Consider the following 14,365-nt stretch of genomic DNA (forward strand, 5'->3'; position numbering starts at 1 on the left):
AGAGACATCTATTTGCATAATTCACTTGGATTGGATATGGTTATATAAGATATTGCTTAATATGATTGGTTTTGGCTTGCTCACTTGGATTCAACTCTGGCGTGTTTTGCCCTGCAGCTTGATCAATTGCCCCTATCAGCTTCTCTTTGAGGTATTTTGTCAAACACCTTGCCCCCACCTGTAAGAAAATTATTGGATTGTTGGGGGAAGCTCATGGCTGTGGCAAAGGGTGAGTGGCGGCAGAGGCGGATTCAGAGAATTAGTCAGGGGGCTTCTAGATATTTAAAAAAAAAAATAAAAATAACAAAGATAATAAAAACTATAAAGCATAACAATTACCACAAAAATTCAAATATTTTATTTATAAAGTTTATACTTTATACGTACATTTATAATTGACCTCTACGAGTTTTCGTCTTTTGAAATGTTTTTATGATTGTATCATTATCAATCTCTTCCAAAATATCATTCTCTATATACAATCATGTTATCGTTTAATCACTCATCTGATTGTACAACTTACTATATTTCAAGTCAATTATAATTGTCAAAAAGCCTAAACAGTGCACATGGCCTAATCCATATAAATTAAGTTGCAAGTCAATTATCAAAACCTACCATACTTCAAGAAATAATATGTTATTGTAAATGTTGTCTTTTCATACCTACAATAAGATTTGAGTTTTAAATGTAATTGCAATATTATGAGTAGGTTTTATGATATAAGTATACGTGTGTAGGTATGTATATATGTACAGTTAACACTCTTTTATAAATTATAATCCTACTACATAGGGTTTTGATCATTTATCAAAAGGGGATTTGTTGTCATTTAATAAATATATACAAATACAAATTTGAAAGTGAGTGGGGGGTTGAGCCCCTGGTCCTTAATTGGATCCGCCCCTGCCCATGCAAGCATATCGCCCATTAATCGCTTAGATATTTGAAACTAAACATAACCCATGACCCATCAAGCATAAGCAAATCTCATGAGAACCCAACCCACCAAAAAATCAAAACAAATAACAAAAAGAAGTTATAAATATTATACAGAAATACAATATGTGTGTGTGTGTGTGTCTACATATTGGATGAAAACAAACCGTTTAAGCTGAAGGAGATCTCATTCCTTCTTCTCTGCTGTGCTTGGCGCCTCTCTATCTCTCTCTCATCCACGTACACATACATAACGAAAGGGGATAACTTGTGAAGCAAGAGGGCTCGAGGAAGAGGGAGAGACTGTAAGTGACCGTCATCGTCAGGGATGGATCGACATCGGGGGTGAGGGTGGGTTGGCTGGGTTTGTTTGTTAATTTAATACCTCAATTTTACCTTGGATTTCAACTTTCCTGAGTTGTGTCAAGTTCAGTGATTTTGTAATTCTAGTAGAGGTTGCAAGATTTCATTTAATAAATTAGATGAGCTACTCCGCACATATTTATAGGACATAAAAACTGAATATTGTTCTTGTAATAAAGTAGATAAGATGTTCAAGCTTTGATAGTTTATAATATGCAATTTGAGTTCTCACAAAGTTGATATGGTATGTCTGTAATCAAGTTTGGTTTTTGAGGTTATACATTGACATGTTCTCTAGTGAGTGCTATTCTACTTAATTACTGATTGTTTTTTTGGTTCTTTTTGGTATTTCTCTGAATCTTATTGGGTTGGAAAGAGTTTCCAGCCATACATACATATTCGAAAACTCGTTATGCTACCATTCTTTATGATAAGATCTGGATTTATTCTATGCAAATAAGCAAGACTTGGTGAATAAATTGTTTTGTGAATGCTTTTGGTGTGTCTGGCCCTCTATTATTGTTCTAGAACCTGCATTAGTGCATGGTTGACTGAATCAAGCATCATCCTAATTATTTGGTGCAACTATGTTTATAAAATCAGTAGTGTTCCTCCCTCTTGCAAACTGGTGATGTGATCTTATGGTGGTAGACTATAGCTGCTGGAGGGAGAAAAAGATGGTTTGCCCTGGATAGTTAGGAAAGTAATTATCCATGCTCAGTCCTTTAGTTATTTAAACTCCTAACTCCAACCACAATAAAGTAGTCCCATTTGAGCTTGTAATATTGTGAATAATTATTTGTACTGGTGCTTGGAGAGAGTAAAACATTTGAAAAAAACGCACTACGCCTGGGTTCTATGATTCTTCATGCATTCTAATGGATTGTGGAAGATGTGTATTATGAAGGATGACTCTAACAATAGTAATGATTTGAGTTCATTTTCTGGTAATGGTGGCCCAGGTTACCACCATAACATCGCTAGACTAAGTTTTCACTGTTGGAATGGGGGTAAATGGAGAGAATCAATTCAACTTTATTCATTATTTTGTTTCCTTTCATTTGGGTTTGCTGTTGAGTGATAGCTTTAGCTGTTTGACAATGCAGATTGCTGTACTAGAGGAACAGCAAAATGAGGCTGCAGAACAGGTTGAACATGAAGCTAACTTAATCGATCCCGAGCCTGTTGAAACAGAGGCAACCCCCAAGGATGAAAATTTAGATGAAAAACCCGACATTAATGACATCCCCATGGAAGAAAATCAGGTGAAACATTTGCGCCTATTTTATGCTTGTCATATTTTCTAGCATTTCTTGTTTTGAGTTCTTGTAGGGAAGTATTGTCTATGCTGGAAACAAATGCTGATCATATGCATTGATGAATGTAGAAACCCTTAATTGACTGATGACAAAGGACATTTTTTGCTGGTAGTTAAATTTGATGGTAAGGTTTGGTGCATAACCATTTCCAGTCCATCTGGACTTTCTTGTAGAGGGATTCCATTTAAGTATCTTATTCTATATAAGAAATTGAGGAAAGCATATCAGTAGTAGCATTCTATGATGAGTCAATGGGGTTTTATTTCATTTTCTATTAGCATTAATGCTCAATTGAATTTTGGTTTCATTTTCAGGACAATAGTCAGATAGTATGCCAAGATCTGAGTGAAAGCACTTTGGACTTGAGTTTGGGCTTGAACGCACATGACAGTGATAATGGTTCTGCTTTGAAAGCTGATTAAATCAGAAATGGTTAGTTGAGTCAGTGGGTTCAAGTATTGTTGAGCCTATAATTGGAGGCAGGGCAGAACGTACAAGGACAAAGAGGAGCCATGGCCCTGCAAACTAAAAAAAAAAAAAATCAATTTATGTTTTTATGCCCAATATGTTGAGCATATTTGTCATTGTAAAACCTGTCGTCTTCTCTTCTATTCTTATCGTGAACATTAACAAATTCTTTAAATTTGAATTTTCATTAAATTAAATCAAATATCATAACTCAAACTTCGAGTTAATTACACTTACACTCCCTGAGGTTTATTGTGTTTTCACATACATCCCCTGGGGTTTCAATAATTACACATACACCCCCTGAGGTTTCAAAACTATTTCATATAACCCCCTATAGTGAGCAAAAAATGATGATAAATTATGCAAAAAAGCATGCTATAGGGTTAAATAGCCTAATAAGACTACTCAAGGTGTAAAGTCCAACCTCAATACAAATATTTTCATTTTTGTTTATTTATTTTTTTCTCTTGTAGGGGGTTATATGCAATAGTTTTGAAACCTCAAGGGATGTATGTGTAATTTTTTAAACCCCAGGGGTGTATGTGAAAAGACGATAAACCTCAGGGGGTGTAAGTGTAATTAACTCCTCAAACTTCACAACATCATTTGAATAGTTAATCTTTATAATTATGGGTGATATGTGGTGGAAAAAAGTAATTTCATAAAAGAAAATGGGTCAAGAATCAAGTTACAAAATCATTGTGTCCAAGTAACCCCACTCTTTTGTTATATATTTTATATTTCTTTGTTTTTGATGCTTTTCTTAAGATAAATTGCTTTTGATGTCTGTCTTAGAGACTTAGAGTACTGTAAATGTCTTATTTTCTTTTCTATTGTTTGTGTGGCCCTTGCTACAAGATTTCCTGGCTCCACTCCTAGGGTTCAATGTAAATTATGCATGAATATGTTATTGTGTTGAATTCAAATTAATGTCAAAATCACTAATATTTTTTTATCACAAACAATAAGCCCTAAGCAAGTGTTGGGAATCGGGATATAAGTTTGGTGACGCTAAACATTTTGCTAGTCCAACTAGCTAATGATCTAGCTGTATTTCTCTACACTTTGTCTATTTTTTATTTTATTTTGTTTTTTTTTTAGCAAGAAAACAACTTTCCCACTTGCAAAACATCTTTAAGGGGTGAACCAATTTTTGGAATCAGAGTAACTATTAGTGAGCCTTTGTATACAAAAGTCTCTTAAGAGAATGCCCGCATGTTAGCTTAAAAGAAAACACAAAGTCCAGCCGTTGGATTAGATCCAACAATTTGGAACTAATTTAAACAAATCAGTGGGTTAAATTTGCATTTCGTGTCAAGTTTTTGGGTGATAAACTGACAATGAGAAGCAACCCCAGTTCTCACTGTTCACACACTATTCTCTTCCTAGACAATGCCCTTTAAGATTATGAACTCCACATATGTGGATAATGAACTGCACATAGCAATAAATATTTGCTGCAAATGAAAACAATAATAAAAGAAATTAACAAGGAAATACAGAAAAAAAGATTATTAACCAAACAAAAGTTTTTGGCTGTTCAACTGCCCACTAATTTTCAGTTGCTTTACCAGCATACTTTGACAATCAACAGAAAAGTGCAAATATGAAATACCAACACCTAATCAAACATTACTATCCAAACCCTCCAAGAAGGCAACCATTCATCGCATGTAAGAAATCAAATTCAATACAAGGGAAGGAGGCAAGGCTACATGAGCCTTGTACCCATGAGAAGATGTCGTTAGGGCAATTTTCGTCATCATTCTTCTGCAACAGCTGCTTCTGGCTCAGAGAAATAATCATGCCTGGAATATAGAAGGTTGTGTCATAGAGATGCCACATTCAAGGACAACTACATTTATATGTGAAACATTGATACAACACAAATTTTATTATGGGTTTCAATTAAAACCATTGGCACTGTTTACTGAATCATTTTGTAAGAGCTATATCCTTTTCCTTTTACTGAATCATCACCAAATTTCAACAACAAATAACATGAAATTGAATGTACCTTATTTTACGTGAAAGTTGGTAGAGGCCTGTCCCTGCCATTGCTACATTCACACTAAAGAGATTCCAGTTCTTCTGCAATTATAAATTACAGAAACCAAACATCAAATTCAAGCAGACACTCCATCCAGGAAAGCTCCCAGAAGGAGAATAAAAAAGAAAACCAAGACTCATCGTTACATGACTAATAGTGTACTACTACAAAGAGATATTGGGGGATGAGTGCAGGCACTTATCTTCTTTTACCTGCAACCAAGTCCCTGTTTCTGTTCTATTTTCTCATCAAAGTGCATGCATGAGTAAACAGATATCCATTTGAAAGAAAAAGTTCAGATTGAACTCATGACCACAATTACGATCTACCACATCAATCATGTGAAGGAAACCTAAATTACATCACAGAGTGAGCATGCCAAATCTACACAAAATATGTATGTTCCCAGTTCACATGACCTACAAATTTGATAATAAATAACAAAAAGCTAATGATGGAAGGTGAAAACACAAGCTGCATATATGCACGCATTGTATGGACTATGCAACTAAAGTCAGTGTTAAATAGACTTCACATAAAAGTAGCTATGTGACACTCTCAGAGTCGGAGCTATTATCATCAATCTATGATCTTCTAGATGCAGGAACATTATATCCATATTTATACTTACCGGAGTGATAACAGTGCTATAGCGTGACCATATAACTCCAGTGCATGCAACAGCTGGGTAACAACATTAGAATAAGAAAAACAGGAAAAAAAGAAGTGAGATAGATATAACATTGAGGTGACTCAATTTATATCTCAAAAGGCTTGAACTAGTAAAAGAAAAATGACTCTGCGTACATTTACAGCAGTACTTCTGTAAAACATCAAACAGCATATATGGACAGACCTAATTGCTGAGGATATGAAAGTTTTTCTGGCGGTTTAGCAAAGTCAACAGCATTAGCTATGCTGATTCCCCATTTAAAAGTGGGTGCCCAAAAATGAACTGCAATAACAGAGTAGTTAATTAATATATACTATCAATACATAACAAATAGTATTAGAATAATAATCTTGTCAAACTATAAATCACAATTCAATAAGAAAAAGCTTGGAGTGATCTTAACCTACTGCGCTCTTGAACTAGTTCTATACAAAGCATTTATAGAGTGGTTTTAGGTGGCCTCTAAAGGGTAATTGAATTTTTTTGCAATAATCAATGTAGCAGCCAACTTGGTTTCAACCAATGCTTTGTTCCATACAGCAAAACAAATTTTAAATGCAAATAAAATAAATGGATTGTAAAACTGAACTTGTGAAAGCTACTTATAATCAATTGAAGTAATGCTTAGAAATCCAACTTCGAGTTCTGCTTTAAGGTCATTTCCATTAGGTTTTTTTAAATGCACTGCACTTCACAAACTTGTTTTCCATAACGTTAACCCACTTTCAATTCTTAATAAATAAAGTAATTTGCAGCGAGCTTGATCAAAGTTTAAGTGCAAAAATAGAAACTTGAGCAATTTCAGCCTAAAAGAAACAACTACTCCTCCAACTTCTAATTTGTAGGATAAAACCCACAATTGGGTCTCTTTATTACAAAAATAGTTAAAAATGTGATTCATTTTGGGTTTTCGAACAAATCCCAATTCCCAAATAACCCGATTTAATATCTATCGAGCTGAGTCGTGAGTCAAAAATCAATCTTTTTGCTACGAAAAATGACCACGGTACTGAGGGACAAGTCAAGTTAATGACCAATCCAAAACAAACGATCTAAATCGCGCAAAACGGAAAATCAAATATGGAAGCTTGATAATTCGCATAAAAATCTTTAAATAATATGACAATTCGAATAAAAATATTTAAACAATATGATAATTTCGGATATTAGATTCGAGTGAATCTGACTCACTGGTTTTAGGGCCGGCCGGGTGATTCCACAACGCTTGGAACTTCGAAGTCGCCATGGATCTTCTCTCTGTAGCTCTCTTCGCTCGCTCACAGTCAAAGACTAATATCTCCGCTGGATGATGCCAACTGAATGATGCCACGTCTGCAATCAAAAGTTTGCCGCTTTGCCTGACGACGGACGTCGCGAATAAATTTTAAAGCCGCCAGTGAAGAACTCGATTTTTAAAGCGAGTTAATTATATTTACACCCCGATATTTATCGTTTTTTCACATGTATTCTTTAAAATTTTAATAATTACACATATACCCTCTGAGGTTTTAAAAATATTACATATAACCCCCTATATAAGATAAAAAATGATGAAAAATTATGCAAAAAAACATACTAAGGCGTGAAATGGCTTAATAAAATTACTCAAGGTGTAAGGTCCAACTTCAATACAAATATTTTTTTTTTGTTTATTTATTTTTTTCTCTTGTAAAGGGTTATATGTAATAGTTTTGAAACCTCATGGGGTGTATGTGTAATTTTTTAAATTCCAGGAGTATATGTGAAACGACAATAAACTTGAGGGGGTGTAAGTGTAATTAACTCTTTTAAAGCTTACATTGATTTTTTCTTTTTAGAAATTTTAGAAACTAACCATTTTTTGTTTTTATTAAAGACATTTAAGTTATTTAACCACTTTCTTAATATTTTAAAATTTTGTCCAACCTGTAAAAATATTATTTAATGATATATTTATATTAGTATGATATAATATTAATAACATTTATTCATATTATGAAATAGAGATAATTAAGTTTGGATTCTTTAGAAAAATAATTTTTAAATAGAGATTAGAGATGTTTTAAAATTAATAAAAATTTTTTTTAATTTATAATAAAATTTTTTTAAATTTATAATAAAATTTTTTTAAATTATAAGAAAATATTTTTAATTCATAATAAAGTATCTTTCGATTTGAAAGGTATTTTTCTCCCTATGGTATAGAATGAAATCGTAACTTAAAATTTTAAAGTTAAAACCTAATATAAAATCATCAAAAAAAAAAACGCTCGGAGTATATTGTCCTTTGGCAACTCAAAAATCTTTTGTTGGACTGAAGCTGGGTTAAGTAGGTAGGTGGGACTGGTGGGAGATGGGCCTAAACTCTAAGACAGGAGTATATTGTTTTTGGGTCAAAGGAGTATATTGTCTTTTTCTTGGTTAAAGGAGTATATTGTCCTTTCACATATATTTCCCCCAAATTTGCGAGAGCCGAAAAGCTTCATGAATGATAATCAGGCATGAAGCTTATGCTATTAGCAAAGCCAATTGCTCTTCTTGCGGTCACACTAAGTAGCACCATCTGGCTCATACTTCACCTCCAGCCAAACCAATCTTCTCCAAGACCAGAGTCAATGGCTCGGAGCTTTGTTCTGTGGCTTCACGGGTTGGGTGACTCTGGCCCAGCCAACGAGCCCATCAAGACCCTATTCACTTCCCCTGAGTTTAGGAACACTATCTGGTCCTTTCCATCTGCTCCCTCAAACCCAGTCACATGCAACTGTACGTTCACATTTACACTCATAAATTCCGTGTACTTGTATTTGATATGCATTAGCTTGTATATGGCTGTTTTGCTTTGTATTTTGTTTTAATTCTGTTTTAATGGCTTTGTTTTACAAATTAAATGCATTTATTCAAATGGGTACTTCTGTTTTTCTTACATAATTATGGGTTTTTGTGTGTTGCTTGACATGTGTTTGGAGAATTTTTACTAACGTGGCTATTACTATTAGTTACGTTTAGAAGGATTGTTAGAACAGATAATGGGAGAGACCAACTGATCAAATGCTTATTGGACCAGACTGAAGAGTGCTTAATGTTTGCAACGTATTGATTATAATTCTTAGATTTCTGGTTAAAATTTGACAAGTGGTCAGATGGAGAATTACTTTTTTTTATTTTACCCTTAATGAGAGAAAATATTTGCTTTATATTGCAAGTTTGAATTGTTCAAAGTGTAGTAAATGAGTGCTCATAATGAAGTTAATGAGAATCATGAAGAGGAGATGGATCACTTAAGGTAGTCCTTTTATTATCAAAAGCATTGTGAATCTATGATGCATGCAATCTTGATTTTCAATACGTAAGTTCTATTGCTTTTAGAATTGGGGTTTCACAATAAAGTAGAGATTTACTGTCATTATTCGAACTGCTGAAATCATTTTGTTGTCATTGAAGGCATGGCTGGACTTTAATATTTCAAAGATGTCTGTGTGCTCATATGTACATTAAAGGACTTGACTTGATCTAAATCAAATCAGTAAGATCTAAAGCCATTTCAGCATACTGATTAGCTTGTTCTTGTAGATGGTTCTGTGATGCCTTCATGGTTTGACATCCATGAGATTCCTATAACAGCTGTAAGTTATGCTTCTGTTTCTTCTCTTTTTTCTGTATCTGCTTGATAGATTTTAGGAACATGCTCAAATTATATTGAACCTGTTATTGCATCCTCCACCCTTATGCTTAAAGTCAGATGAGCTGCCATTAGGCAGAAAAGGCCATTGGCCTTTCTACTGCTTAAGTCTTTCTCTTTTCAATTTATGTCTTGTATTCAATTGAAGAGTGGGCACTCAGGCCCTCCAGGGTCCTGTTACACATTGCCACTTGAACCTTTGATCATGAAATTGCTTATATCGAATACCATATCGTTACATGTTTCAGGATTCTCCAAAAGATGAAGGTGGTCTCCTTAAAGCAGTTAAGAATGTGCATAAGATGATAGACAAGGAGATAGCTGCTGGCACAGATCCCAGTAATGTGTTTGTGTGTGGATTCAGTCAAGGAGGTCTCTCTCTTTCTCTATGCACTCACACACTCACACTCAGCTCGAAACACTTGCATGATTGAGTTTCTTTACTGCTGTTGACTTGCAATTACAATCCTCTTACCAGGTGCCTTGACATTGGCAAGTGTTCTGCTATACCCTAAAACTCTAGGAGGAGGTGCGGTGTTTAGTGGATGGCTTGCTTTTAATTCAACTATAAAAGAACAAATTTCACCAGATGCAAAGAGGGTACCTTTCAAAAAACTGTGATGTCTCACTAATGCAGTGCCATACAGTAATCTTATTCTTGTTAGAATCAGTATCTGCTATTGTGCCTCAATAATTTTGTGACCTTTGTCTTTAATTTTTGGTACCTTTGTCTTTGTACTTTGTGAATTGTTACTCAAAATGCATGTGGCCCCTATTAGAGTCATACCATTGGATATGATAATAGACTTCATGCCTCAGTCACATACCCCTGATCGGGAGTGACACCTTGATTTGAAAAAGCAATTTCACTTGAGTTCTTATCTTCCATTATTTCCATATGTCGTTCTTGTATCTCCTATTAAATTTAATTTTTTTAGAAAATAAAAAATGATTTTGTGGTCTCATTGTTAAATTTGATTGAAATGAAAGAATTACTGGTGTTTTATTGTGAGATTTCCATGTGATTCAAGAATCTGCTACCTGTACACATGCAGACACCTATTCTGTGGTCTCATGGGATTGCTGACAAAACAGTATTGTTTGAAGCTGGACAAGCAGGCCCCCCGTTCCTTGAACAAACCGGTGTAAGCTGCGAGTTTAAGGTATCATATGCAAGCAATGCTACACTTCTTAAATGCCCACTTGATTTGTATTGTATGCAACTCCTAAATTTTGATTGGTCCTAAATTTGCAGGCTTATCCTGGTCTAGGCCATTCAATAAGCAATGAGGAGCTCAAGTACCTGGAATCATGGATCAAAACTCGTCTACAAAGTTCTTCTTGAAGGTCTGTGGGAATGCTGTGTTTTCGTCTGATTATAATCATAGGTCCTTGGTGTTCAATCATAAATTGGAGAAATTCAAATATTCCAGTTCCATATTCATAGTTTACCCTTTTGCTTATGTAAATTAGCATTGTCTTGAATCTGATTATTGGAGGAAAGCAATAAGGTGCTCTGTGTGGTTACTGCAGACCTATCAAGTGTGAACTTTCTTTTCAATTGGTTCTGCAAATTGTGAAGAGTAGTTGGTTGCTCTGTTCTCTTTTTGAAGTGAACATAATCTTTTTCAGCAATCATTGGTTTTCCTTCATGTATTTTTATTTTCACAGACAAGGCCATCTAATGCATTGTGCAATTGAGATTCTTAACACAGTATATTCAGTTTCCAAGTCAGCAAAGTGAAGTCAATAAAATAAAAAGAAAAAAAAGTCAACAAATCCAAGCACAAAATGCACGCCATTAGATATCATATCAGATGTATGTGACATTTCACTTGCCATGACATTTTTCAAGCATTTAGTAAAGTCCTTTTGACACAGTCAAAATGGCATTGTCTTTAAAGTATAACATAACTTTTTGATTAGTTAGTTAACAAAGCCAAATCCTTGTAATTCGATTGAAAGCACAAATCTTTAATAAACCCAAATGAAAATGTTAGCTCCTAGACCTTTGTTTGGGATCAGGTTCAGCTGTTCAGGACCTCAGGTAGTAATAAAAGGTAGATAACTAACTAGAATTTGGAACTGAGATTGAGTTTTAACCAAAATAAGTAAATAAATAAAGCATAAAATAAAGAAAAGTTGAGGCTGAACCCTGGCCCATGCGCCATAGCACCACAGATAAGGCCAAGCTAAGACTGAAAAAGCCCCACCAATCCCACCTACCCTACTTACAGAGAGAGAGGGACTGATCAGGCAATGTTGTCCCACAACATCTATGGTGGGAATACACAAATTTTTAACCATTAAATTCAACCATTTCACATTTTTTCATCATATGATATAGTTGTTGCTCGTTTGGATCTGTCTGCATCCCAATGAGTTTACATTCTTTCATCTTAAGATATGTTTTAGCCGTTGGATCTATCTGCATCTGCATTGAAGAGGCTATTGTTGTCACACAACATCACAGCCGTAGAATCCTATTCACTCACTTGAGGGTGCATGTCCACGAGATGCTCAGAAGTCCTGCACCCCACGTGAAGATTTTTCCCCAATCAGACCTCAACTTTCATATTTCATACATCACCACAACACCAACTCCAATGCCTCCGTTTCTCTCTCTCACTGAAATCTGAATAAAACCTCAGCAACCCTTCAAAGGCCAAAACCTCTGTTTTCTTCACTCTCTCTTTTTTCCTCTGAACCAATCTCATCAACAACCAATAACAGCCATGAAGAAGCTGTACCGTAAAGGCACGGTCCATCCGTCACCGCCAATCATATCCGACCACCTGGCCTTCCTTCCCGCCACCATCCTCACCCTCGCGGCGGCTCTCTCTCCCGAGGACCGAGAAGTCCTGGCCTACCTCATCTCCTGCTCAAACAGCAGCTCCTCCGTCAACCCATCATCACCATCCTACGGTCCACGTAGAACAACCACCACCGCCAGCCGTAAGACGGCCACAAAAGGCAGCGCAAGTGGCGGGGTCGGTGGGGACCACCCGCCGCGGTTCAACTGTAACTGCTTCAGGTGCTACACCAGCTACTGGGTCCGGTGGGACGCGTCGCCGAATCGGCAACTCATCCACGAAATCATCGACGCTTATGAAGATGGATTGTTGGCTGAGAGTAAAGGGTCAAAGTATAATAATAGGAAGGAGAGAAGGAAGAGGGGTAATAATGGGTCGGATGAGTTGAAGCGGTCCGAGTTGAGTTTGAAGAAGAAGGAGTTGGCCAAGCCCAACATGGTGGATGAGGAGACTGGTACGAATAGTAGTGCTTGTGGTGAAGGGGTTGATGATGAAGACTCCTCCGAGAAAGGTTCAGTGAGAAGGTTTGTGAGCTTTCTTGGAGAGAGGATATGGGGTACTGTCTGGAGTCAATAAGTATAACAAGTACTGATCATCAGTATGACTTAATTATGAGGTGGGTTTAGTTAATTACTTCCATCTTCTTCATCTTGATCATGTTCAAAGATAAACTTTTTTTGTGCCATAAATTACCCTTTTCAAGTATATGTAAAAGAAAAAATGGGTAGTTTAATTTGGACTTATGGGTCAGCACAAAGTAAGTAGCTTTAGCTGTATTAATATTGCAAGAAATTAAGATAACCATGGATATGTATATGGATGCATATATGTTAAAATCTGTCTTCTGTCTATAACTGGATAGTCTGGATATAGTATATGCAATTTCGGATTGTATAGTAGAATTAATTGGGACTGGGTAGAGGACTTCTATTAGATTGTATAGTTAGTATATGCAATTTCTTGGATGACCTAGTCAACCTTACTCTAAACAAAGATGCTAGTGCAATTAGCACTCTGTCTGTGCATAGTAAGAGATTTTTCATTCTATAAAAAAGGGAAATTTTTTATTTTTTTTTTGAGTTCATCATGTGCTCACTTCCAGCAGCTGAATTTTTTTTTTTTTAATGTTCTCTATCAAAATTGGCTCCTACTTGAAATGGTTTGAGATATTTAGACCAAAAAATAAAAAAGAAATGGTTTGAAATACAGCCAAAAAATGGAATACCCACAAAAAAAAAAAAAAAAAGGAGCATAGAGAGCTAGTTATAACTTATAAGAGTTATGAAGCATGGAGTGGGGTTTTGTTGTGTGGGTCTTTTCTTTATTTTGATTTGATTCAATGACTGCTAATTTCCTTTTTGGTTGATCCTTTATTTGGTAGTAGTACTTTAGTGTGACTAGCCACCATAGCATAGGCCTATATATAGCCTGGATAGGGCTTAGTTGCTGCCTGCCTAGCTAAGTAGTTGAACTGTGTAGAATTAGAAAGCTGGTTTGCTTGTGTTACTAAAATGCTGAGAACGACACGTCGTTTCTCTAAGCATATCTATTGCAAGTTCATATTTTTGGCATAAATAGGCTTATTTATGCTTAAGTGGTACTTTAGGTGCTTGAATAATATATGCTAGTATTGAATAGAGGCACGGAGTGGAGTATAAATATGTGTGATGGGGATATGGGTAAGTGTCGAACTGTTGCACTGGACAAAAGTAAATAAAGACTTCGATTAAAGCAAAGGAGGCAAAGCCCAAAAGACTCCCACTAAGGCACTAATGAGTAATGACTCCGGTCCAAATCTCTTTTCGTTGTTCCCCAAGGCCATTTATTCTTTCCATATATATATTTGCTTATACTATATTATATACAATATACCATACAAATCTTTCACATTTTCTAAAGGAATTATCTGTGTTTAATGTCCACATAACACTCAAATTACTAAATAATATATAGATCGAGTTTGGCATGGCCTACGTGTTTATACTTTACATGATGTATGCTCGAAACTTTGGATATTTTTAGTGCTGAATAATTATAATTAATAGAAAATAATAGGTGGTCTTTCAATTGAGACGCTTG

General features: G+C 35.4%; 3 protein-coding genes and 1 long non-coding RNA gene across 5 annotated transcripts; 3 read left to right on the forward strand and 1 right to left on the reverse strand.

Annotated features, from left to right (window-relative positions):
- The first annotated feature begins 1,002 nt into the window (after positions 1–1,002).
- On the forward strand, positions 1,003–3,309 carry LOC147298461 (uncharacterized). 2 transcript variants are annotated; one of them, XR_015119922.1, is made up of 3 exons: positions 1,003–1,290; positions 2,409–2,567; positions 2,936–3,309. It is a non-coding gene; the product is annotated as an uncharacterized LOC147298461 (long non-coding RNA). The 2 variants fall into 2 exon arrangements; XR_015119923.1 differs by having other exon boundaries at positions 1,006–1,284.
- A 1,280-nt stretch (positions 3,310–4,589) lies between these two features.
- On the reverse strand, positions 4,590–7,182 carry LOC147298462 (mitochondrial pyruvate carrier 4). Its single transcript, XM_086247216.1, has 5 exons — positions 7,007–7,182; positions 5,999–6,097; positions 5,774–5,826; positions 5,110–5,183; positions 4,590–4,900 (listed from the first exon to the last, which is right to left on the reverse strand). Exons 1-5 carry the CDS (start codon positions 7,059–7,061, stop codon positions 4,855–4,857), a joined length of 327 nt encoding a protein of 108 aa, XP_086103342.1. The 5' UTR covers positions 7,062–7,182; the 3' UTR covers positions 4,590–4,854.
- Positions 7,183–8,239: 1,057 nt separating this feature from the next.
- On the forward strand, positions 8,240–11,179 carry LOC147298463 (putative carboxylesterase SOBER1-like). The gene is made up of 6 exons (XM_086255675.1): positions 8,240–8,557; positions 9,365–9,417; positions 9,722–9,845; positions 9,952–10,073; positions 10,529–10,636; positions 10,729–11,179. The coding sequence occupies exons 1-6, from the start codon at positions 8,296–8,298 to the stop codon at positions 10,816–10,818; spliced, it is 759 nt and encodes a 252-aa protein (XP_086111801.1). The 5' UTR covers positions 8,240–8,295; the 3' UTR covers positions 10,819–11,179.
- A 917-nt stretch (positions 11,180–12,096) lies between these two features.
- LOC147298464 (uncharacterized) lies at positions 12,097–12,991 on the forward strand. The gene has a single exon (XM_086229152.1). It carries the CDS (start codon positions 12,209–12,211, stop codon positions 12,860–12,862), a length of 654 nt encoding a protein of 217 aa, XP_086085278.1. The 5' UTR covers positions 12,097–12,208; the 3' UTR covers positions 12,863–12,991.
- The last annotated feature ends 1,374 nt before the right edge of the window (positions 12,992–14,365 follow it).

Source organism: Dryas octopetala, chromosome 1, assembly GCF_963921425.1.
Source record: "Dryas octopetala chromosome 1, drDryOcto1.1, whole genome shotgun sequence".
Lineage (NCBI taxonomy): Eukaryota > Viridiplantae > Streptophyta > Magnoliopsida > Rosales > Rosaceae > Dryas > Dryas octopetala.

Bases quoted from the DNA above. Each gene is read 5' to 3' on its own strand.
- LOC147298462 (XM_086247216.1), bottom strand. From the start codon at position 7,061: ATGGCGACTTCGAAGTTCCAAGCGTTGTGGAATCACCCGGCCGGCCCT. The intron at 6,098-7,006 runs GTGAGTCAGATT...CTGTTATTGCAG, and splicing joins CCCGGCCGGCCCTAAAACCA to TTCATTTTTGGGCACCCACT. The intron at 5,827-5,998 runs GTCTGTCCATAT...GTTGTTACCCAG, and splicing joins TTCATATCCTCAGCAATTAG to CTGTTGCATGCACTGGAGTT.
- LOC147298463 (XM_086255675.1), top strand. From the start codon at position 8,296: ATGAAGCTTATGCTATTAGCAAAGCCAATTGCTCTTCTTGCGGTCACA. The intron at 9,846-9,951 runs GTCTCTCTCTTT...TCCTCTTACCAG, and splicing joins GTGTGGATTCAGTCAAGGAG to GTGCCTTGACATTGGCAAGT. The intron at 10,074-10,528 runs GTACCTTTCAAA...GTACACATGCAG, and splicing joins TTTCACCAGATGCAAAGAGG to ACACCTATTCTGTGGTCTCA.
- LOC147298464 (XM_086229152.1), top strand. From the start codon at position 12,209: ATGAAGAAGCTGTACCGTAAAGGCACGGTCCATCCGTCACCGCCAATC.